The 23,558-nt window shown below is 50.3% G+C and overlaps 1 protein-coding gene across 1 annotated transcript in view; it reads left to right on the top strand.

The window, feature by feature from the left end:
* ARHGEF18 (Rho/Rac guanine nucleotide exchange factor 18) overlaps positions 1-23,558 on the top strand; it is a 70,692-nt gene that overhangs the window by 1,977 nt on the left and 45,157 nt on the right. The window contains exons 2-8 of the mRNA XM_084614519.1: positions 2,418-2,622; positions 3,457-3,571; positions 4,887-4,944; positions 5,396-5,440; positions 5,827-5,904; positions 6,428-6,533; positions 7,244-7,397. Of these exons, the coding sequence (XP_084470645.1) occupies positions 2,418-2,622; positions 3,457-3,571; positions 4,887-4,944; positions 5,396-5,440; positions 5,827-5,904; positions 6,428-6,533; positions 7,244-7,397 (761 nt within the window). The remainder of the gene's footprint in view (positions 1-2,417; positions 2,623-3,456; positions 3,572-4,886; positions 4,945-5,395; positions 5,441-5,826; positions 5,905-6,427; positions 6,534-7,243; positions 7,398-23,558) is intronic.

The raw sequence follows: 23,558 nt of genomic DNA, 5'->3' as shown, positions 1-23,558 counted from the left end.
CATCCACTGTGTATCGTTCACAGCTTACGTTGTGGCAGGAGCATGTGAGCTAGTGTGGAGAGTGGCCAGGAGCAAGCCACAGCCTTGGTCAGTCCCCTTTCTGGGTGATTTATGATGTGTAGAGAAGGGGAGTGTGTCTGGTTCTCCTGGGACCTGTGTCTGGCTAGCAGGAGCCAAGTGACAATGATCAGCACCTAGGTCCCACAAGGTACCATAAGATTTTTCCATTGGTCTCTATTCATCACTTCGCTGCTACGTGGCTGGCGTCCTGATAGCACGCTAGGAATCATCAGGGCCTTGGGGGACAGGGGAGAGTTATCCTGGCCTGTGGCCCCCTGAACGAGGATTTCTTTGTCCTGCCTATTTAGCAGCCTCCACTGTAAGCAGGTGGTGGCAGGGTTTACAGGACAGTTTTATGGCAGTGGCTCCCTGCCTGCAAAATCAGGCTTTTTCAAAGGGAAAGCCCAATGTGATTTTGATGGTGTTTTAGCCAACAGGCATACAGCATGCAAATGGAGTTAGGCCGTGCTGGCTGGGCAGCTGCCCATGTCTGTCCCAAAACCTCACAGGGGCTGGGCAGGGGTCAGCAGTGTTTGCTGGTACAGTCTGCCCTGCGGGGGTATGGGCAGGTCATGGACATGCTGATGATCAGAAAAACTGATCTGTAAATTCTAGAGTGATCTAGTAAGGTCACCCACTTTTAGGGGCCCAGCTCCGCAGGCCTCACCTCTCTTGGGCGGAGACCCGCATTTCTCTCCCTCCTGACTGGGGTATGTCCCGGCTGCACGGTTCCCTGCCTATGCCGCAATAGCCCCAGCCAATCAGACGGCCTAACCTAGCGTCTGCACGTTGCTTTCTCTACAGAGGCAATAAGCAGCATAACTGCCGACGGTTCTGTTACCACTCGACTCTTTCCAAGCAAGCACGTCTAGTTCTAAGGTGAAAACAGTACACAGAAAACATATTAAAAACATTAAAAGAGCCTGCATGCATGCTAATGAGCTCACCAGAGATCACCCCTAATGCCAGCAAGGGCTCTGGCCGGTGGACAGTCCTTCAAACCCCCAGGGGTTTTGTGTGGTTACGAGTTCATAACAGCTTTAGTTCAAAAAAGGAACCACCGTGAATCGGTCACGCTCTCCTTTCTACTGCTCGGGCTTTAGCTCTTCAGATTCTGGAGTAGTAATTAGCAGACAGCGGTTCTGTCCTCAAGGCATAGCTTCAGAAAGCTGGGTCGGGTGGTGTGAATTTACATTCATCCCGAGGAATTTCCTAGGAAACCCACTTCACTTTGTCCCAAAAGATCCTCCATGTCTAGCCTGTTGTTTAGAACAGAACTTTGAAGCTCACAACACTTGACAGGGTTTACTTTGGCCACATTTCCCCCTAGAGAAGTTGCTTCCAATTCCCCAATAATCCATAAACATAGCATTCAATACAGTGGACTTCACAGATAACTTAAACTTAATTCAGTGCTGCGAAGGGTTGGGGCCTATCTTATAGCACACTCCTCCTACTTACCAGGCCAGGTTTTGCTCTTGGAGAGCCAGCTTGCTGCCTGGGGTTATTCTGTCCAAGCTCCCTTCAAAGAACCCAGGGAAGCAGTTTCCAGCTGGGTTTGCTGTTTATCTTAACCCTTCTGAACAAAACAAATCAAACCTCATGGATTCTTCCCTCAAAGTCTGTGCAGGCGGAGTGGTCCCTTCCCCATATCTGGCCCTCACACCAATACCTTCAGCAACCCAAAATTCCTGGCTCTGACCTCAGAGCCTCAATAATTCAGGACTTCCCACAGTCTCCATTCTGCCCATTTGGTTTCTGGAGCAATTCCTTTCTGCAGTGGCTCCAGCAGCAGTCCGTTAGGGGAACAGCCCCTGGCCCTCAGCTTTCTGGAGTCTCTCCCTCTCTTATAAAGATCAGCTAATTACATTTCTGCTCTCCTCTCAGGTGCAGCAGGCTGGGGTTGCAGGCAGCCAGCTAGAGGCCTTGGACCCCAAAGGAATCGTATCCCTTATACGTTCACAAATATATTTTTTCCAGGCTATGGCAGGAAATTTCCCTATCTGTCACCCCCAGGCTGCTGTCCAAAGTAGTTCGTGCCTGTAATGGGCCTTTCTTGTCCTCAGCTGGCTGTCCTAGAATGGGGACGCAGGGGTGGCTTTCCTTGGCTGGCCTCTGCTCACCTTCCTCAGACTAACAGCATAAATCACTGGCTTGGGCCCTCACTGAGGGCCAACGGCCTTTGTGGAACAGACGTATCTGGTGCAGAATTGGGCCTGGATTTCCTGTCTGTCCCTGGGGATGAGGCCTTTGACAGGTGGCTGTAGGGGAGGGCATGGACCAGTGTCCTCTGTTGGCCCCCTTGCTGCCTTCGCTACCTTCCTGTGGTCTGAGTTGGTTTCTGTTTCCTGAACTAGGCTAAGCTTGGATGCCTCCGAGATGGCCAGTGACCTGGAGCAAGAAGAGCTCGAAAGGAGCCTGCCCTGCCTGGCTCCCCGTGTGTCCCTGGAGCTGCCCGCAGCTGGGGTGGAGGCCTGGGGGGGCGGCGGCAGCGCTCTGATAAAAGTGGAGATAGAGCCCCTGCACCTGAACTTCGCCATCGTGCCTGATCACGAGGACACAGTGAGTGGGCTTGAAAGCCGTGCCCGTGGCATGCTGTGGGGAGTGGGAGATGCTGGACTGCGGGACATGCAGGCTCAACCTGTGCCCCGTCTCTCCAGGCTCTGTTCCTGTCCGCACTACCCCCAGGGACCTTGGCACCTGTGAATCCTCAACTGTGTCCTCACTCTGTTCTGGGACAAACTGCTCCAGCCCCTGGGCCCCGAGTCACGGGCACATGTTCCTGCATAATAATAACATGGGTCACTTGGTGGCTTCTGTGCAGTGAGGCTCACAGACTCCATCAGAGCCCCAGAGAAGAGGGACATCTCCCCCATCTTATAGATGGGGAACCTGATGCAGAGGTCACCGAGAGTCCAAGCCAGTTAGGAACAGAGCCCAGGTCTCCTGATTAGCAGCTCTACCCAATGCCTTTGTTTCTTTCGATTCACTATATCTAAAAAGGACACCTGTACAAAAGTTCTAGGCACCCTAGCTGATAGACAGCAGATATCACAGCAGCATATACTTCTTCCACACCATCCTAAAGCCCAGACCCTCAGCCCTCCCTAGAAACCCTAGTAAATAGACGGCTTTTCCAGCATGTCTGTGATCGTAACTCTGGTTAAATACCAAAGGGTGGGGTAGGATGTCAGCCTATTCCCAAGGTTTTTTTTTCCAGTGTAATTGGTTTTGAGGGGAGGCCCTGATTTATGCCGTGTGGTAACTATCTGGCTGTGACTTCCACCAAGACGGTGGGATGGGGTCATCAGCAGAACCCTGGTGCTAACTGTGTGCCCCTGAAGCACCCTTGCTGCATGAAGGGCAGGAGGCGTTGATGATTCTTCTCTTTTCCAGGAATATGACAGCAATGGGAAGAGACTGAAGTCAAAGTATGTCCCTTCTGCCTGCAACAAGGTTTCCTCTCCTCTAATCTCTCACATCCTGGAGGTGTCGCTCCCAGCTGCCAAAGGTGAGTAAATGCCTGGCATGAAATAGGTTAATTGTACAGACATAGTCTTAAGAACGTGCACTAGCAGGAGATCCTGTGGAGAATCCCGAAATCTGTGCAGCCCCGAGTATGGACTCGGGCAGCTAGCCCATGCTGCTGCCTGTTTCACTGCAGCTAGGCTACTGCGTGTTGCACTCTAGCTCAGTCAAAGCTAGTGTGGTTATGTCTTCCCAAGCCAGAAACTACAGCCCCAGGTGCAGTGCAGACGCAGCCTGAGTCTGATCTAAGGAATTTCCATAGCCCTTGTTACCATGGTATCCAAGTCCTGACCTCATAGCTGTCTCCAATGCCACAGAATGTGTCCATGGCTGGATGCGGTGTCGGATCCCTGGTTGCACACAACAACAAACAGTGCCCTATGGACAGAAAGCGGCATCCCAACAACACAGTCTCTACATGAGCCTCAGTCCCGCCTGTCAGGGGCACAGTGCAGCTTCCCCTGGTAACCTAGCTTCCAGAATGGCTGGTGATGTGCATCCAGCAAGTACTGAGCCTGCCTGGCATGGGATAAACCCAAGCAGGGCACAGCCTTTAGAGCAGAATCGCAGATTCTCATTCCTGGATTGGACAGGCTTTAGGAAAGCAGAGGCAGGCTAGAGAGAGAACTGACCATCATTGCTGGGTATCCTGTTGTGGTTTATGATCCCTTTGTGAAGTTCCCTGGGTAAAGCTGCTGACACACAAACCCTGCTCAGAAAGACCCCCTTCCCCTTTACTCTTGGTCATTCAGAAACCCCTTGCTTCAGAGCAGGGTGATGAGACAAAACTCGTTGGAGAGCACAAATAACCCATGAGAACACCAGGGTTTGACCATGGCCTGCCACCTCCAAAGCATCCCAGCTCATGGGAGCTCTGCTCTTTCCACACCCAGGGAGCCTGCTGCTGAAACCTCCATTAATGAGCCCGCCAGGCTGCCATCAAGCAATGTGCGTGTATCTCCGGCCCTCAGATGGGAAGAGTTGGGGAGGGAGCAGAAAGAGGATGTATTGGAGAAGTGGTGCAGGAGTGCAAGTAGCTTGGAACATACGTGATGGGCTGAGCTCTTGGCCTCTGATTTCAAGGGGAATGTGAAGGAGGCAGCAGAGAGAACGGAGCAAAGAAGGGACAGGTTGGGAAACCAAGGAAGATTCCACAGCGACCCTCCTTCCCCATTAAAGGGAGAGTGGAAGCCCAGCAGGCCCAGGGTTAATTGTACCTAGCTTGAAATGTGGCGCTCTGCCAAGGGGCAGCCCAGGCAGCTGGCATCCCCACTGACCATGTTTTCCCTGGGTTCCAGGTATTGAACCGCCTGCGCTGGAGATGATTGAAAAGGACCATGTGGCCCCAGACCATGTGTAGGTATCAGTGATCCTGGAGCAGGGGGTGGGTCAGTGATTCTCTACGTTCTTCTGAGTTGCTGGGGATCTGGATTCGGCCTCTAGCTGTAAGAGAGCAATTAACAGCAGTGCCATGAGCCATGGGAGTGCCTGCTCTGGGATGCGCCCCAGACCCATGGGATGCTCTGGGAAATGCCCTGGGCTCACTGAGATTGTCAGCCAAACTCCCAGTGACTGCATTGGGCTCGTGTTTCATGCTGTGTGAGGCACAAAGTGGCCCTGCAGGCAGGTCTCCGTAGCTGGCACGCTCCCTTCGTCAGCTGCTCCTTCCAGTCACCAGGGTATGAGGGAAGCATTTTGCTGGCTCTTGCTACCCCAGCCATGAATCTTGCCCTGGACTGAGCTGCATGGGGGTTTGAAGCAGCAGCCGGTAGGGAGACTTCCTAACCCCTTTCCTCCTCCCTGGCAGGCTGATCGTCCAGCAGGTGCTGCAGGAGTTGAAACAGTATCACGGGTGAGTGTGGGGCTGGGAGAAGGCACCTGTCACCTAGGGGCTGGCTAGTCTCATGGGCTGTCCTACCTGCCAGTGCCCCCTGGGGCAGCTCCCATGCAACAGCCCCCCAGGGTGCACAAGACCCACCAGGATCCCCCCAAGACCTTCCTGGGAGCTGACATCCACAGTGTACACGGCCCCCAACACCACCCTAGGAGCAGAGCCACCCATGCAGGGCTTGCCAGGGACCCACACGGGAACTGTCCCACACCAATCCCCCCTCCCCCCACAGGGTGTGCAAAGCCTGCTGGGGTCCCCCTGGACAGGCAGAACTCGCTCCCTTCAGAAGCTCTGGGGCAGTTTACTCTTCCTCCCAGTCTGATGCCTTGTCCCATTCCCCTGCTCAGGACGGAGCAATGGGCCTGCACAGCCGAGGGAAGCAGCGAATCCCAGCAGAACCTCACCTGGTTTGAGTTCCTGTCTGAGTAAGTGACCCGTTGGCACGGGTGCCCCATGTCCCCATCCTAGCTCCCGTGTCCCAGCTCTCCATCCACCCAGGCATCCCAGCCAGCTGCCTCAGGCGGGATCAGGGCCCCATTGTGTTGAGTGCTGCACAGATGCAGCCCTGCCCCAAGGAGCTTACTGTCCAAATAGGCAGCAGGGTTACTCTCCTCCTCTTGTAGACAGGTGTTGCGTCACAGAGGGGAAGTGACTTTCCCAAGGACATGCAGGAAGTCAGTGGCTAAGCTGGGACTTGAACCCAGGTCCCTGGAGAGCTCAGCACCTTCACCACAAGGCTGCAGATGTGGGAGGCAACTCGCACAGAACCTGATGCTCATGAGATTTGGGAAACTCAATGTTGCGGGGGGGCCCTTGGGGTGAGTTCCATTGGGTGTCTCTCCTGGGGGCATTGTGAGTGGGGTACATGCCTGTCCCAGGGCTTCCATGGCACTTCTCGCCCCCACTTGCCTTCCCTTTGGATGAGACTGGTTTCCTGGCTTGTTTCAGGGCTGAGGACAACGGGAAGAATGACAAGACTGAGAGAGGCACCAAGGTGAAGCGCCGGCTGAGTTGCCTGCGGAACCGCGTCACCGGGTACCGGCAGAAGGATAAGGTGAGGGAGAAAAGTGGAACCCATAAGGGGCTCACAGCACTGTCACCAGAGAGGATGTAAGCTCCCCAGGGTCTAGGGCAGGGTCTAGTGGGGCTGCTTTGGGACAGACTTGGTCTCCTCAATGGTGAGCATGACAGCAGCCCAGCCCCTAATATCACCTGCTCCGAGCGTTGCTCCCTACGCCCCGCCCAGGGCCAGATTTGCTCAGGACTTGTCCTGGCTGCTCTAGCATGGGCTGCCCAATATGCGGGGAGTTCCAATCAGGGAGGACATTTCCTCCAGGTGGCAGCACGGCCTCCCGTGTGGGGAAAGGGTGAGGAGAGGGCTGGCAGGGCTGGCTGCTGGACTGCCCTGGAGAAGCTGTCGTCTTTCCAGTGCATGGACCCTGCCCGGGGCACATCCCTCCCCAGGCAACAACCCCCGGGCAGGGAGTCGGTGTGAGTTTATATTCTAGGGTGTGGTGCAGATGTTTTGCTGCACGCAGATTGCATCCTGCCCTCAGTCACATGTGCACCCACCCTAGTGGGGCTGCAGAGACTCTGGGGCTGGCTCAGTCCTTGGGGAACACATGCGGGCCGGGTACTAACCACATAATTGCACTAGTGCTAATGGGCCCAACGTCTCTGCTGAGGGGTCAGCTCTATGTGTGTGTGTGCACCCATAGTGAACTCCTGCTACTCTGTGCCATGACACTGCTTTCCCCCTTCTAGGGTAAGAACAAAGACCAACAGAAAGAGAGAGAAAAGAGCCAAAGGTGGAAAAGGGTCAATGGGCACCAGCTGGCGCCAGGAACTTTCTCCAGCTGCACCAGCTGTTCACTGTGCACCAAACCTCTGACGAATAAAAATGGCCTGCAGTGCCTGAGTGAGTATGGCTGATAACATGGCCTGGCTGTACTTACCCCCCCTCCCCCGCTTTCTGGCCTGGCTTGGCCTAGTTGTGCTTCCGGCCTGGCCTGGCTGTACCCACTCCCCCATCTGCCGTGCCTGGCCTGGCTGTGCCCCTGATTCCTGCCTGGCCTGGCTGTAACTGCTCCTCCCTCTGTGCCTGGCCTGGCTTGGCTGTGCCGCCGATTCCTGCCTGGCCTGGCTGTACCTGCTCCCACTCCGTGCCTGGCTTGACTGTGCCCCCAATTCCTGCCTGGACTGGCTGTACCCAGGAAGCCTGGCCTAGCCTCTTTGTTCCCAGATTCCCACAGGGCATGGCACCTTGTTCATTCTCATTGGTCTTACCTGCCCAGGCATCTCCTGTCTCTTTCCCAAAGGAGGGTTCAGGGTCAATTCATTCCTTTAAATTTTATATTAACAAAAAGGGAAGGTCAGGAAATGCTCTGTCCTTTCTGAGTAGCCCTGAGAGCATTTTTGGGCCTGGCTGGGGCTAGCCCCACTGGGCTGCCTGGGCCCAGTCTTTCCTTCCCAGAGACACAGATCTTTCAGCTCAGCATGTGATGTGGGAACAGACATGGGGAGTCAAAAAACCATCCGGGGCTTAGTTAACCAAAGCCAAAGTGAAATGCTGTCACCCCCAGAACCCTCTGACACACACTGGGGCTTGGCCCTCCCCTGTGGGGTTGCCTGGAGAGCGCTAACCCTGTACAGAGGCAGGACAAGCTCAGTGCATCTAAAGAGAGGGAAAAACATCCCTAGGCTGAGGGGGGAGGGCTCTCCTCTGTGGAATGTGCTGGACAGACGTAAGACTTTATCCTACTGCATGGTCTCACCTCTGGGCCTCGGCCCCCTGCTTCCTGTGCTTGGTGAGCGGGTGAAGCTGCTCAAGGCACTGCAGAACATTGACCTTCCAGAGGGAAGCAGCAGGAGTTTGGAAATGGCAGGTTCTCTCTCTGCATCCCATGCCCCTTGGCAAAGCTCGCGCCCAAGCAAGGGATCTTCAGAGGTGCTCAAGGTCAGTAACACCCTTCGAGGGGAAGGAAAGGACTGGCCACCCCATGCGCTCTCCATGGGAAGGATCTTTTCCTTAGTGGCGCCTCGGGCTGGCACTGAGGTGTAACCAGGGCTTTTACAGACACAGGCGGACCCGCTCGTATAGGGCCTCTAGCCGGGTTTGTAACACCGGCTCTGATAGTTTTGTATTGTGGTAATGCCTAGAGGCCTGGCCCTGATTCGCTGGGTGGTGCACCAACACGTAACAGTCAGGTGGCCCCTGCCTCAGAGAACTGACGGGCTAAAGGTAAGACAGAGGAATACAGGCAGAGACAAGGAGCCCAAGGAAAGAGTGAGATGCTGCTGGTCAGCCTGAGAAGCTGCAATTGGAGTTCCCCAGCTGCCTGGCTGTCATGTGTGTCATAGGTGTCACAGCAGAGGAAATGTCAAGGAGGGGTTTGGAGGGGGACCAGGAGATGGCTTAGCAGATGTTTATAGGGAATTCCTCCCATGCATGAGGGGTGACATGGTTACAGTGAGGCCTTGGAGTACTGGATGTTGGCTTTCCAATGAGCTACATTAGCCGTGACTTAGTGTATAGTGCTCTGTGCTGCCAGGCAGGAGACCCTGCTTTGATACTCAGGTCAAGCCTCCTTCAGGAGCTCAGACCCATGCCACTGCTGGCCAGGTTTCTTTGCACTGCCTTTGGGATCCTGGGTTCATTTCCCCAAGCTCGCATGCCTTAGGGGTTCGGACTCTGGTCTGCTGTGTAGGAGAGCCCAGTGCCTGGATTGTCTGAATGTGTACATGGTTCAGCGTGTTGCAGTCTAGAGCAAGTGCCTGGGGCTGGGTGTGAGCTGGAGCTGCACAAAGCTTGGATCTGAGCTGTGCTGTAGGACATCTGTGATCCTGTGTCTCCCGTGAACATGAAGGCACCAGACCCTGACAGGAGGGAAAAGCTCCGAATCTCACCGGGACTGTGTGAGCATCTCCTTTGGCTTTCCTGGGTGCCCAGGGGCGTTGTGCTGTGCTGGTTAATATAGTGTGTTGGGCTGGGGCAGCCAGAGTTTGTTCTCACATGGTGTTCCCCTCAGGCTACCTTGACGGGAGCTATATGACAGCTGCTGCGATTAGATGCCCTTCTCCACCCAGACCACGAGTGAGCCCAGCATGCTGCAGCCTGTGGAGAGAGTGGCATTCAGATCGGGCTGGACAGCATGCTGGGGCTTGGAATCTCTGTAGGCTGCACCTGTGGGTCAGTGATGATGGCTGACACCATTGGCTCCATTTATTCCAATTACGGCTGGCCCTGGGGCTCCTGTGAGGTGGCCCTTGGATAGGCAGCGTTTTGGTCCCTCCCCGGCAGCAGCACAGCCAGAGTGACCTCCTGCTGCTTTAGCAGTGACACTGATGCCTGTCAGGTGGCAGTCCTGGAGCAATAGACCATTTTCACCCTCTCACCCGCCCCAAACATTGGCTGTTCCTATCCTTTTTGCTCAGTAATAGCAGTGAGGAGCCCACACCTGTGATCCCAGACCTGTTGGCTGCTGGTCTTAGCACAGCAGGTGCTGCTGTTTATTGCTGTGTTGACAGCATTTTAACAGCAGAGCCACCACATGGCAGAAGAGAAAACAAGTTTAGTGACCGAGATGAGCAAGCGAGTTACAGGGGAGGCCAGAGAGAGAGGATGGAGGGCTGGGTAAGAGGCCCCAGGACTTTCCAGTTTCCCGTGAGCACAGATGGTCTGTTAGCTACTCTGAGTGGACTGTGGCCGGGATTGCCAGTGAGAATCCGAGCTCTGCCCCTTTAAGTAAGAAGCAATAGCAGGACCTGTGCTCCTAGTTCAGAAAGGCAGAGAGGAGTCAGTTTGTTGCTGGTAACATAAATGCATGCTGTGAACGAGGAAATCATCCTAAATAGCTCCACACAAAACACAGTTGCCTCCCTCTCTCCATGAGATCCCACCAGCCATGCCTGGAATCAGGGGCACCCTAAGGTATAAAGTCCCTTAATGAGGGAGGGGAGGCAGGCAGCTGGGTGCCAGCTTAGAACCATGTGGGGTCCAGAGCATGACTAAAGAACATTTTCTGGAGCCCCTGTTTCAGGACAGTGGGTGATTCACGGTCTAAGCCCTGGTGGAAAATCCACATCCCTGCGTGACGTGGTTATACCAGCCAAACCCCCAGCGTAGACAGTGCTATGTGGACAGAAGGGCTTCTCCTGTCAGTATAGCTACTGCCTCTCAGGGTGGTGGAGTACCTACGCCGATGGGAGATGCTCTCCCATTGGCATAGTTGGTGTCTTCTCTAAGCTGCACAGCTGCACTCCTACACTTACAGACAAGCCCTTAGAAGTGAGATGCCAGCAGGACTGACTAGGATTCAAACTAAGCGGGTCCTCTGCAGCAATTGCGACCCCATCACTGGAGTCTAGACGGAGACAGCCCCCATTCTCAAGCATGGAAAAGCCGGTGTGTCTAAATTAATCCTTTCTCATAAACATGCTCTCAATGTTTATGTAACAGGAGTTAGATGAATCCCAGGAAGCCACTGCCAGGAGCAGAGCTCTCCAACTCGGCTGTGCCATGGAAGGGAGCCAAGGGTTTGCCACTGAATGTGTTACAGCAGGATTGACTATATTAGGTTTGACCATTGGGGGGTTTTCTGCACCTGATGAGTGACGGATTACATGTTGAAGGCTATGTGAGGCAGTGTGCAGCCCCCAGTCCTGTGGGCATACGAAAGAGGGTCTGTAGAGATCTACCTGCCAGGGACATGCTGAAATCTATAATTGCAGCCAAAGCGCTTTGCAGATTTCAGGGAAGCTCTTCTCCCCTTCGAGATTCGAAGTACTAGTGTGTTATTAAATCCCCATGAATCATAAAGGCTGGGGGACTGGCTGGCTCAGGTAACAGCAATGGCATATAAGGCCTTTAACCTTGATATCACTATTGCCCATCTGTCCCAGTTTGACCCCTTGCTGGCTCTCAGTGGAGAGACTCAATGCGCCTTGGAGAATGAGCTCCTGTTTAGACCCCAGTGCTGGGCTGAGGAATATTGGTGCGAGAGGCTTGAATTTCTCTGACCCATGTTATACCTGTTCTGTGTACATCAATCTCCGGAGTTGTTGGGCCAGCATCTTTCACTAGTGGTGAATTAATTGCTGAAGAAGAAAACAGGCTCAGGCGTCTCTTCTTTGTCCCATGCTCGGATTCTAACATGTTAAAGTGACCCCCTCACCTTGCCAGTTGTGTTTAGTACATTGATGTCTGCATTTTTCCCCTGGGCTCCCCAGAGCAGCGCCAGTAAGCTAATGTAGGCATGCAGTGCTTGGACTGGAAAAGAGCTGAATTCTGTGAATTCCAACAAGAAACTTCTGCTACTAGCCCTGACAGCGGCCAGAGGAATCTGAAAGCTAGCAGTAAACTTGAAACTTGACATTTCTAGAAAGAGACACAGCTGCCTAAAAACTTCTATTTAGGGAAAAGAGAGAGAGGAGATTTGGCTCCTGTGGCATGGTGACACTGAAAAATGTGCTGGGAATCCCATTTGGAATGGGAAATTACTGACAAGAGTCTAAATAAAACAACCAGCAGAACCAGAGAGACCACGAAAGGCCACCACGGTGATACTGTGATAACATTGCTGTAGGCCAAAACAAGGTGAGACTTCAAGCGATCTGTTGAATTTGTTGCCACATATCTGCATCCTAGTGGATGCTCATTGCAACCCTAGGAGTTTAGAGAAAGGGGACAGGATGGCTCTTTGCAGTCAGATGGCTCTGTTCAGTGCTTCTAGTGCGTCTCCTTTTTGCTTTTCATCTTCTTTTCCTTTCACTTCAGTGTTGCTTTTTTACTTGCCCCTCTGTGGAACAGTTCCAGGATCCTATTCTCTCAGTTGCCTGACACAGCTCCAGGATCTTATCTGCTCTGCCTGGGGAGTGGATAAGCAGGCCTGGTACTGATGGAGCTTCTCTTGATTACATGTCTGGGCTTTTCCCTATCTCCTATTTGTTCAGTGCCAATAACAAGTGTTTTTTTCATGTAGATTATTAAATGGCATTGGAAGGATAATGCTGTTTTCTTTGTCACTATCCAACCCTCATTTGGGTTTGAAGAGACAGTATTTGAACTGGTTGCTGTGCACCTTCTATACTGACGTTGTTCAGATGCTCACAGGCCATATACCCCCAGCATAAGATGTTCTTCTTGTGCCAGTTTTGAAAAATTATAGTGACACGCAGGGCTGGATTTAGGGGCAGGCGACAGTGGGGGTTAGGGGGAGGCACGCTGGGCTTGGGGGGCTGTTTTTGTTGTTAGTGACAAAATAGAAAATAGAATGTTTGAAGTAAAATGTTTCAGGTATTCCATACGTGGATTCATTTTTCACTATCCTCCTAGAATGTTCTGGACCTTTGCGTGCAAATTTATTGTCTTATATGACAGGGATAAATCATGCATGCAAATCATTCATCAAAGTCATGAATTGGGCTACAAATACAATAAAAAATAAGGTTTTCAAAAGTTTAACAAGTGAAGGGGGGCACTGAAGACGCTCCTTGCCTGGGGCGCCATTTGGTCTAGGGCCAGCCTTGCTGACACAGTCTGGGCTGCATTGCATTTGCGTATGCATCTCATCTCAGTGAAGCACAAACACAGTCTGTCTTAGGATGATTCTGTCACCAGATGGCAGCCTTCTGTTTACCCCCAAATGGCATCCTCATTATTATTTATCATTTGTATTCCTATGGAGCCTAGGAGCCCCAGTAAAGGGCTAGGCACTGTACAAAGACAGAGCAAAAAGATGGTTTCTGTTGCAAAGAGCTTATAATGGAAGTATAAGAGCCAACAGATGGAGACAGGGACATGGGAATACAAGGAAACAGAGACCATATAAGCCAGCAAGATAGGTAGTGGTCTCAGCACACCAGCGGTCTAAACATGCCCCAAGTGTGGAGGGCAGCCTGTGTGTTTGAAAATTTAATTAGTCAGAGATGGAGGCTGGCATCCTGGGCCGATCAGAGGTGGGGGTTCAACATTTGAATAGTGAATGAGAGAGGATAGGCAGGGTGGTGCTAAGTCATGAAGGGCCTTGGAAGTCAAGATAAGCAGTTTGTTTGATGCGACAGAGAAAGAGAGCAGTGGAGGAATTCAGAGAGGGATCAGAGTAGCAGCCGTGTTAGTCTGTATTCGCAAAAAGAAAAGGAGTACTTGTGGCACTTCAGAGATTAACCAATTTATTTGAGCATCCGATGAAGTGAGCTGTAGCTCACGAAAGCTTATGCTCAAATAAATTGGTTAATCTCTAAGGTGTCACAAGTACTCCTTTTCTTTTTAAAGAGAGGGATGTTATGGTCAAGGTAGGGCTAGGAAACTGATCTTTACAGCAGTGTTTTGAATGGATATGAGTAGGGCAGGATTGCATTTGTTAAGGTCAATGAAAAGGTTGCATCTCATCATTAGGCCAAAAGCAGTTATTTTCAATCCTTGTCATGTCTGGGTCCCCTCCTGGAATCTGGTCTGTCATGACTGAACTGTGTATTATGAAAATAACTAGGAGAGTTCATCGTTTCAGTTTGACAAAGCTGATGGCAAAAGGAATGTAAGTGTCTCAGGTCTTTTAGGGCTGTGTTTAATCATTGACATTCAGAACTTTGCGTCCAATCAGTTCACAATCCAAGAAGGGAAGAAAATATTTTAATAATGATGAGACTGTAGGTGAATTATGCTTTGTTCACTGTAGGATGGCCTATGAGCACAGACAATGATTGAACAAAATACTGCAGTGTCTCATCCACTTGTATATGCAGCTTTGGAACCCTTTCACAAGAAACAAATGGACTTTATAGTTAAGGACAGTATTTTCATTCTCAGTTGTGCTTCTACACATCTTTGCTAATGCACCTCAGTACCCCCGAGGCACCCGACCCTCCTCATCATTGCAGTCAATCCTGCACAGCTTTGCTGACACAGCCAAATCCTGTCATGCAAGCGGCACCCTAGTTTTGCAGTGCTGGGCTTCTCCTGAGCAGACCTGGACAGTTCCAGATTTTAGTGTGTTGATTCTATGATAACTAGGCTGAAACCCCAAACTTATTTTTCTTTTAGTACATAAGCTTGTGATTCTTTTTCCTAAGGGTATTTTAGTAGCCAGGCATTGGAATCAAAGGATTAGCTTGCTTGTCAGAATCCTTATTAATAATACAAAAATAAAAATAGATCGTTTTTATTTCCAGCAGAGTGAACATGTTTGTTCATATAATATAGCATACAAGCTCTGCATCAAATGCTGAAACTAAACTTCCTTTACTGTATAATGTCTCTCTCTATGGCAATAGTTGCTTTGGAAATACATATTAATATTAATGCCTTCTACTCTGCTGGCTGCATGGGGCACACTGTAAGTCGCAGCTGAATTTTGCTTGAGAAAACTTCGCTGTTGCTGCAGGATGCCCTTCCCCTGGCTGCACTTGTCTTAGCAAACAAAGATTTAAAATACCACTTTGGCGCTGTCTTTATTGAATGGAAAATTGCATCATAATTTTAATATGATTAATACCACATTTAATGTAAAGCCCTAAATGATCTTTACACAAACATATGAACTACCTTGCTAAAGCTGTCAGTCAAGGTACTATTCACCATTAATTAAAAGCCAAGCTATTTTTTTCTAGTCACAGACTTTTGCTGATGAAAGGCAGGGCTTCTGGAAAGCCCCGTTGGTAAAGGTTCTGTTTATCGAAAAGCTCCTACTGGTTACGTAGCTCTTTGAGAGGAAGAAAGTTTGTCATCCATTCCTAGGATTAGGTTCAAATAAGTTATTGGCCCTGTTTATAAAATGCCAAATGTTCATAAAAAAATGCTTTTGTTTCAAGTATTTGAAGAGGGAACTGACTTGCTGTCTGAGCGTGCAAAGAGATGGTGACCAGTGGCTGGTGGAAATGGGCAGGGAACCATAGATGGGGTAAATAGCGTCTCGTGAATTCCTCTCCTTTGTATGGGGGATTCTTTGAGAGTCTGGATGGGCCCTCATTACCTGCTGCTCTAAACCTGCACCCTCTTGGAGAAAAGGTGTTGATGGGGTTCAGAGAAGCCCCAGAGGGATCAGTTCTCCATGAGATTGAGGTTATTTTCCCTACAGATCCTGGCTTCCAACAGGCTTTGGAGGCCAACCTCCTCAGTTCCTGAAGGGACCACTCGAAAGAAATGCTGAGATGACCCTCACAGAATGACCAGGACCCCTGACCCTTCTGTCTTGTATCTTATTGATAAGTAGGTTTAATGAACACACAGCTAGGGTGGCCCTACACAGCACATGAAAGCTAGTGTACTGGAAAACAACAGTGCAAAGACCTTGCTGATTGGGAACCTTGGTCTGAGCACACAGCTTGAATACTCCTCTCAGCGCTGGCCCTGAATCTTGCTACACAGTTGGGCCCATTGCTCTCGGCTCTACCTCTCCACAGGGTTTGCAAGCTGCTATAATGAGCCCCTTTATTACAGATCTAGCTCAGTTAGGGGTCCCAGCGCTCCAGCCCAAACCTGAATGTCTAGAATGCTCCTCCCCCAGTCACAGACCCCCTTCCTCCCCAGTCACCCCCCCGCTCCTCCCCAGTCACAGACCCCCTTCCTCCCCAGTCACCCCCCCCGCTCCTCCCCCGTCACCCTCCCTGCTCTCCCCCAGTCACAGACCCCCTTCCTCCCCAGTCACCCCCCCCGCTCCTCCCCCATCACCCTCCCTGCTCTCCCCCAGTCACAGACCCCCCCCTCCTCCCCAGTCACAGACCCGCTTCCTCCCCAGTCACAGACCCCCTTCCTCCCCCGTCACCCTCCCTGCTCTCCCCCAGTCACAGACCCCCTTCCTCCCCCGTCACCCTCCCTGCTCTCCCCCAGTCACAGACCCCCCCCCCTCCCCAGTCACAGACCCGCTTCCTCCCCAGTCACCCCCCCGCTCCTCCCCCGTCACCCTCCCTGCTCTCCCCGTCACAGACCCCCCCCTCCTCCCCCGTCACAGACCCCCTTCCTCCCCAGTCACCCCCCCGCTCCTCCCCCGTCACCCTCCCTGCTCTCCCCCAGTCACAGACCCCCCCCTCCTCCCCCGTCACAGACCCCCCCACTCCTCCCCAGTCACAGACCCCTTCCTCCCCAGTCACCCCCCCCCGCTCCTCCCCCGTCACCCTCCCTGCTCTCCCCCAGTCACAGACCCCCCCTCCTCCCCCGTCACAGACCCCCCCACTCCTCCCCCGTCACAGACCCCCTTCCTCCCCAGTCACCCCCCCCGCTCCTCCCCCAGTCACAGACCCCCCCTCCTCCCCCGTCACAGACCCCCTTCCTCTCCAGTCACCCCCCCCGCTCCTCCCCCGTCACCCCCCTGCTCTCCCCCAGTCACAGACCCCCCTGCTCCTCCCCCCAGGCACCCCCCTGCTCTCCCCCAATCACAGATCCCACCCCCCGTGGGTGGGGGTGGAAGAGAAAGAAGCACAGCCCTCTTTGGCGCATGCGCCGTGCCGCTCCTCTACCTGCCGCGCTCTACTTCCGGGTCATTGGGGCATTTCCTGTTCCCGGGCGGCGGCTCCCCCCGGATCCTCGGTAGGTGACGGGGGGTGTCAGCGCCCCGGGCCTCGCGCTCCCCGGCCTCCGGGGCCCGAGCCCGGCCCGGCCCGGCCCGGTGGGCGTGTCCCGGGGCCCGAGCCCCCGGGGAAGGGACCAGCCTGGCCCTGCGGGCCGCGCTGCCCCGGGCGGCGGCGGGCGGCGGGAGCGGGGCGGCCCGACCCGGCCCGAAGGCAGCGCCCCGGGGCTCGGGCTCCCGCTGGGCCGGCCGCGGGCGGGGTCAGGCGGTGGGAAATTCCCGTCGGGGCAGCGGGAGCCCGGGGCCCCCGACAGCTTCTTGCCGCGACGCCCCTTCCGGGCGCGGGCGGTGGGCGGCCGGGGACGGGTCACTTGGCGCTTCCCTGGGGCCCCGGCACTGGCCGCTGGCGGCAGCCGGGAGGCCGGGCTGCATCGGCCTTTGGGCTGACCCCGCCGGGCCCTCTCACCAGTCCTCCGCGCGTTTGGTTTCAAGCGGCGGGGCTCGCCTTCCCTGACACCAAGGAAGAAAGCAGAAAGTTAGGCTCCCTCGCCCCCTTATTGAGGCTTGAGGTGTGTGCTAGAAAATCCTGGGGGTTAGGGGTGGAAAAGCCCCAGCAGGGGGTCTTGCAGCTCCTGCTTGTGCAGGATTGTTCCCTATGCGGCAGGCACTTCCTCATGGTGGAGACACTCTTGTGCTGCCCATCGGTGTCAATGAAAGGGTTTTCTTTTTCTTGTAGTCTTGCCTATTCTGTATTTTAATAGTATGAAATAAATAGAATATTCTGAAAAAAATAAGTAGAGTTAGTATCTTGTTTTGCTGTCAGATACATGGGATTAGTTGTACAATTTTTATTCTGTATTTAGTTTTCACAGGAAAATTTTATACTGCAAAACAAAACACAAAAAGCTGCAGTATCACAGACTGTGTATCTGTGTCAAGCCTCCTTAGTTACTAAGCAGAATTAGTAGTGTACTGTCTAGCTAAGTGTTTTATATTGTATGCCTGTCACCATAATATCTGGGCTTCTTCCACGTAAAATCAGCAGCAAAAGTGAAGTCACTAATGGACTTCCTGGAGTCTTTGGCACATCTCCCTTATTGAGATAAAAACTCTGCTTGAGTATTTTTTGTTTGTTTGGTACTTACAGCTGCAAAGCAAAAATACATATATGAAATATTTCAGGTTTCAGAGTAACAGCCGTGTTAGTCTGTATTCGCAAAAAGAAAAGGAGTACTTGTGGCACCTTAGAGACTAACCAATTTATTTGAGCATGAGCTTTCGTGAGCTACAGCTCACTTCATCGGATGCATACCGTGGAAACTGCAGCAGACTTTATATACACACAGAGAATATGAAACAATACCTCCTCCCACCCCACTGTCCTGCTGGTAATAGCTTATCGAAAGTGATCATCAAGTTGGGCCATTTCCAGCACAAATCCAGGTTTTCTCACCCTCCACCCCCCCACACAAATTCACTCTCCTGCTGGTGATAGCCCATCCAAAGTGACAACTCTCTACACAATGTGCATGATAATCAAGTTGGGCCATTTCCTGCACAAACCCAGGTTCTCTCACCCCCCTCCCAAAAACCACACACACAAACTCACTATCCTGCTGGTAATAGCTCATCCAAAGTGACCACTCTCCCTACAATGTGCATGATAATCAAGGTGGGCCATTTCTAGCACAAATCCAGGTTTTCTCACCTCTCCACCCCCATACACACACAAACTCACTCTCCTACTGGTAATAGCTCATCCAAACTGACCACTCTCAAAGTTTAAATCCAAGTTAAACCAGAACATCTGGGGGGGGGGCGGTAGGAAAAAACAAGGGGAAATAGGCTACCTTGCATAATGACTTAGCCACTCCCAGTCTCTGTTTAAGCCTAAATTAATAGTATCCAATTTGCAAATGAATTCCAATTCAGCAGTTTCTCGCTGGAGTCTGGATTTGAAGTTTTTTTGTTTTAAGATAGCGACCTTCATGTCTGTGATTGCGTGACCAGAGAGATTGAAGTGTTCTCCGATTGGTTTATGAATGTTATAATTCTTGACATCTGATTTGTGTCCATTTATTCTTTTACGTAGAGACTGTCCAGTTTGACCAATGTACATGGCAGAGGCATTGCTGGCACATGATGGCATATATCACATTGGTGGATGTGCAGGTGAATGAGCCTCTGATAGTGTGGCTGCTGTTATTAGGCCCTGTGATGGTGTCCCCTGAATAGATATGTGGGCACAGTTGGCAACGGGCTTTGTTGCAAGGATAAGTTCCTGGGTTAGTGGTTCTGTTGTGTGGTATGTGGTTGTTGGTGAGTATTTGCTTCAGGTTGCGGGGCTGTCTGTAGGCAAGGACTGGCCTGTCTCCCAAGATTTGTGAGAGTGTTGGGTCATCCTTTAGGATAGGTTGTAGATCCTTAATAATGCGTTGGAGGGGTTTTAGTTGGGGGCTGAAGGTGACGGCTAGTGGCGTTCTGTTATTTTCTTTGTTAGGCCTGTCCTGTAGTAGGTAACTTCTGGGAACTCTTCTGGCTCTATCAATCTGTTTCTTTACTTCCGCAGGTGGGTATTGTAGTTGTAAGAAAGCTTGACAGAGATCTTGTAGGTGTTTGTCTCTGTCTGAGGGGTTGGAGCAAATGCGGTTGTATCGCAGAGCTTAGCTGTAGACGATGGATCGTGTGGTGTGGTCAGGGTGAAAGCTGGAGGCATGTAGGTACGAATAGCGGTCAGTAGGTTTCCGGTATAGGGTGGTGTTTATGTGACCATTGTTTATTAGCACTGTAGTGTCCAGGAAGTGGATCTCTTGTGTGGACTGGACCAGGCTGAGGTTGATGGTGGGATGGAAATTGTTGAAATCATGGTGGAATTCCTCAAGGGCTTCTTTTCCATGGGTCCAGATGATGAAGATGTCATCAATATAGCGCAAGTAGAGTAGGGGCGTTAGGGGACGAGAGCTGAAGAAGCGTTGTTCTAAATCAGCCATAAAAATGTTGGCATACTGTGGGGCCATGCGGGTACCCATAGCAGTGCCGCTGATCTGAAGGTATACATTGTCCCCAAATGTACAATAGTTATGGGTAAGGACAAAGTCACAAAGTTCAGCCACCAAATTAGCCGTGACATTATCGGGGATAGTGTTCTTGATGGCTTGTACCAGCACTCCCAGCTACCTTCGAGACACCACTGACTTCCTGAGGAAACTTCAATCCATCGGTGATCTTCCTGATAACACCATCCTGGCCACTATGGATGTAGAAGCCCTCTACACCAACATTCCACACAAAGATTGACTACAAGCCGTAATTAGCTCCCTATAATGTGCATGATAATCAAGGTGGGCCATTTCCAGCACAAATCCAGGTTTTCTCACCCCTCCACCCCCATACACACACAAACTCACTCTCCTACTGGTAATAGCTCATCCAAACTGACCACTCTCAAAGTTTAAATCCAAGTTAAACCAGAACATCTGGGGAGGGGGGGGGTAGGAAAAAACAAGGGGAAATAGGCTACCTTGCATAATGACTTAGCCACTCCCAGTCTCTATTTAAGCCTAAATTAATAGTATCCAATTTGCAATTTAATTCCAATTCAGCAGTTTCTCGCTGGAGTCTGGATTTGAAGTTTTTTTGTTTTAAGATAGCGACCTTCATGTCTGTGATTGCGTGACCAGAGAGATTGAAGTGTTCTCCAACTGGTTTATGAAAAAAACCTGGATTTGTGCTGGAAATCACTTTAGATAAGCTATTACCAGCAGGACAGTGGGGTGGGAATAGGTATTGTTTCATATTCTCTGTGTATATATAAAGCCTGCTGCAGTTTCCACGATATGCATCTGAGGAAGTGAGCTGTAGCTCACGAAAGCTTATGCTCTAATAAATTGGTTAGTCTCTAAGGTGCCACAAGTCCTCCTTTTCTTTTTGGTTTATGAATGTTATAATTCTTGACATCTGATTTGTGTCCATTTATTCTTTTACGTAGAGACTGTCCAGTTTGACCAATGTACATGGCAGAGGGGCATTGCTGGCACATGATAGAGAGTTGTCACTTTGGATGGGCTGTCACCAGCAGGAGAGTGAATTTGTGTGGGGGGGTGGAGGGTGAGAAAACCTGGATTTGTGCTGGAAATGGCCCAACTTGATGATCACTTTCGATAAGCTATTACCAGCAGGACAGTGGGGTGGGAGGAGGTATTGTTTCATATTCTCTGTGTGTATATAAAGTCTGCTGCAGTTTCCACGGTATGCATCCGATGAAGTGAGCTGTAGCTCACGAAAGCTCATGCTCAAATAAATTGGTTAGTCTCTAAGGTGCCACAAGTACTCCTTTTCTATATATGAAATATGGCTCTCAAACAGGAGCTATAAGACATGATGTGCTGCACTTCCACTTAATGTTTACCTATCAGATGTTTTCAGTATATTTTGTAATTATGTCACAGTTGCTAATTCACACTCCCTTTGCTGTAACCCCATAATGCTCTTGATAGCGTGTTTAGACACATTTTCAGCATTTGCAATTGAAAAGTCTGAGAAACTTGAAATGGAACAAATCTTTATTTTCGGTTAAAATGCTCATTTTGTATTGCAGCTGTTCAAAAAGAAATGAAGTGCCTGATCTGAATCAATTTTGTTACTGAGTTTGTGTTTTAAAAAAATTTTTTTTTGTGGTGGTGGTGGGCGTGATTTGAAAACTAGTTATCTAACATTTAGAACAGAATTTGTTAAAAACAAATAAATTGAGAAAACATCCCCTCCTTGTTTTAGGAGAGAGAATAGTCTTAGTGGGTAAGGAATGGTGTCTCTAGCCTCTGTTTGTCAGAGGGTAGAGGTGGATGGCAGGAGAGAGATCACTTGATCATTATCTGTTAGGTTCAATCCCTCTGTGGCACCTGGCATTGGCCACTGTCGGCAGACAGGATACTGGGCTGGATGGACCTTTGGTCTGACCCAGTATGGCCATTCTTATGTTCTTAATAAAGAAAATGAAATTACTCAATAAGTACAGGTTTCATGGCTTTTCAGTGTAGATTGTTCCTGCTGCTACATCAGAATGTACAGTTTTGCTTCTGCTCTACTCATTTAGGTGTTAAGAGAACAAGCAGGTGCCAGTCACTGGATCCACTAGGACAAAGTTAAATCTGTTCTGAACTGATTAGGATACATGACCTGGATTTGCTCAGTTCAGAAACTGCTGCAAGTCCAGTTGAAACTCCACCTCCCTGATGAGATTGTCACAGACAGTTCCGTTTTCTGGAACTGTGTACTACCGTAGTAACAAAATAAACTGATTGTGTATCTTCAGGTCTATTCAGCTGCCTTGGACTATGGATACATCAAAATGTTTATAATATTTCATAGATATTACATAAGAACAACTTAATTTCCATAAGCATATGGTGGTGTGTTTTTAGTGACTAAACCTGGATGCACTGGTGTTGGAAAGCACAGTTTGTGATTTAATTCTAACTGTTTGTGCTGTGAATCAAAATGGAGTTTACAGCAAATTAGTGTGTTACGGCATACTTTTAAACAAATACCTTTATAGTTAATCCTTCAGAAGCACATTCATCATGAACTACATGGCATTTCCTATAGAGTCAGACTAGAGAAATAATCTTCTCGTTTTTCATACGGAGAAAAAAGGTTCCTTTTTGTTCTCTGAAGAATCCAAGCATGTCTGACAGCAGAGAAATCATTAATATCAAGGGAAAGGTATTTGGTTCACAGTTCATTTCTGTTAGGTCAGATCCATTAGGTAGTGAGTATATCCGTGGGCAAGCTCTGTACCCTTGCAAACAGTGACAGAGATTGCCAAATCTTATATTATAACTGAATTGTGCTTCAAGGATGTTTTCAATCTTTCTCTGTCTAATTTAAAAAAACAAATGCTCCAGAACCACATCGTGACTATTAGCAGTAAGGATTCAATCTAATTACAGCATACCTAGATTTTAGTCACAACTGATTTGCAAATGAGCAGTTAAGAGTGATTTTACTAGGCAATGCATTTATTGTCCAGGGGGCAGGGTCATTCCCACTCATCATGTGTGATGAGTCATAGCTCCACACTGGAGCTTAATACTAATTATTGGACATTCTCGTCTCTGCCTGTCAGTTTTGTACTAGTTGCCGTGGGAGGGAATGTATTGGCAGGTCCAATTTGGTTTGATGGTTCAGTGACTTGTCAGATACTGTGGGTCAGCATAACCTGGCAACCTCTCTTGGGCTATCTAATGTGTTGTCCAATAAAAGCACTCGTACATGTTGACTTGTAAATTGGTTACTGCCAGTAGCTGCGTACACCTTGAGTAAACATTAGCTGAATCCTAAATTGCCAATGGTGGTTCCAGAGCACTGGATTTTGATAGGTGCTGAAATAATCTCATTGTGCTAGATATCTTGTTACATTTTAGCCCGTTGGGTTTATGGTACCATCTTAAATATTCTTATGAATCTCAACAAGTCTGGGAGAGAGCTGTTTTTTGACATAGAACAGAATTTCAGACCAGCCATCCACCTCAAATGTTTTAACACTTCGTATTGTATAAACTAACTTTTGGGAAGGAGAG

The sequence above is a fragment of the Lepidochelys olivacea genome (genome assembly GCF_965140295.1).
Source record: "Lepidochelys olivacea isolate rLepOli2 genome assembly, chromosome: 25".
Classification (NCBI taxonomy): Eukaryota; Metazoa; Chordata; order Testudines; family Cheloniidae; genus Lepidochelys; species Lepidochelys olivacea.
The sequence above is the reverse complement of the archived record's forward strand: the minus strand, read 5'-3'. Positions and strand labels throughout refer to the sequence as shown.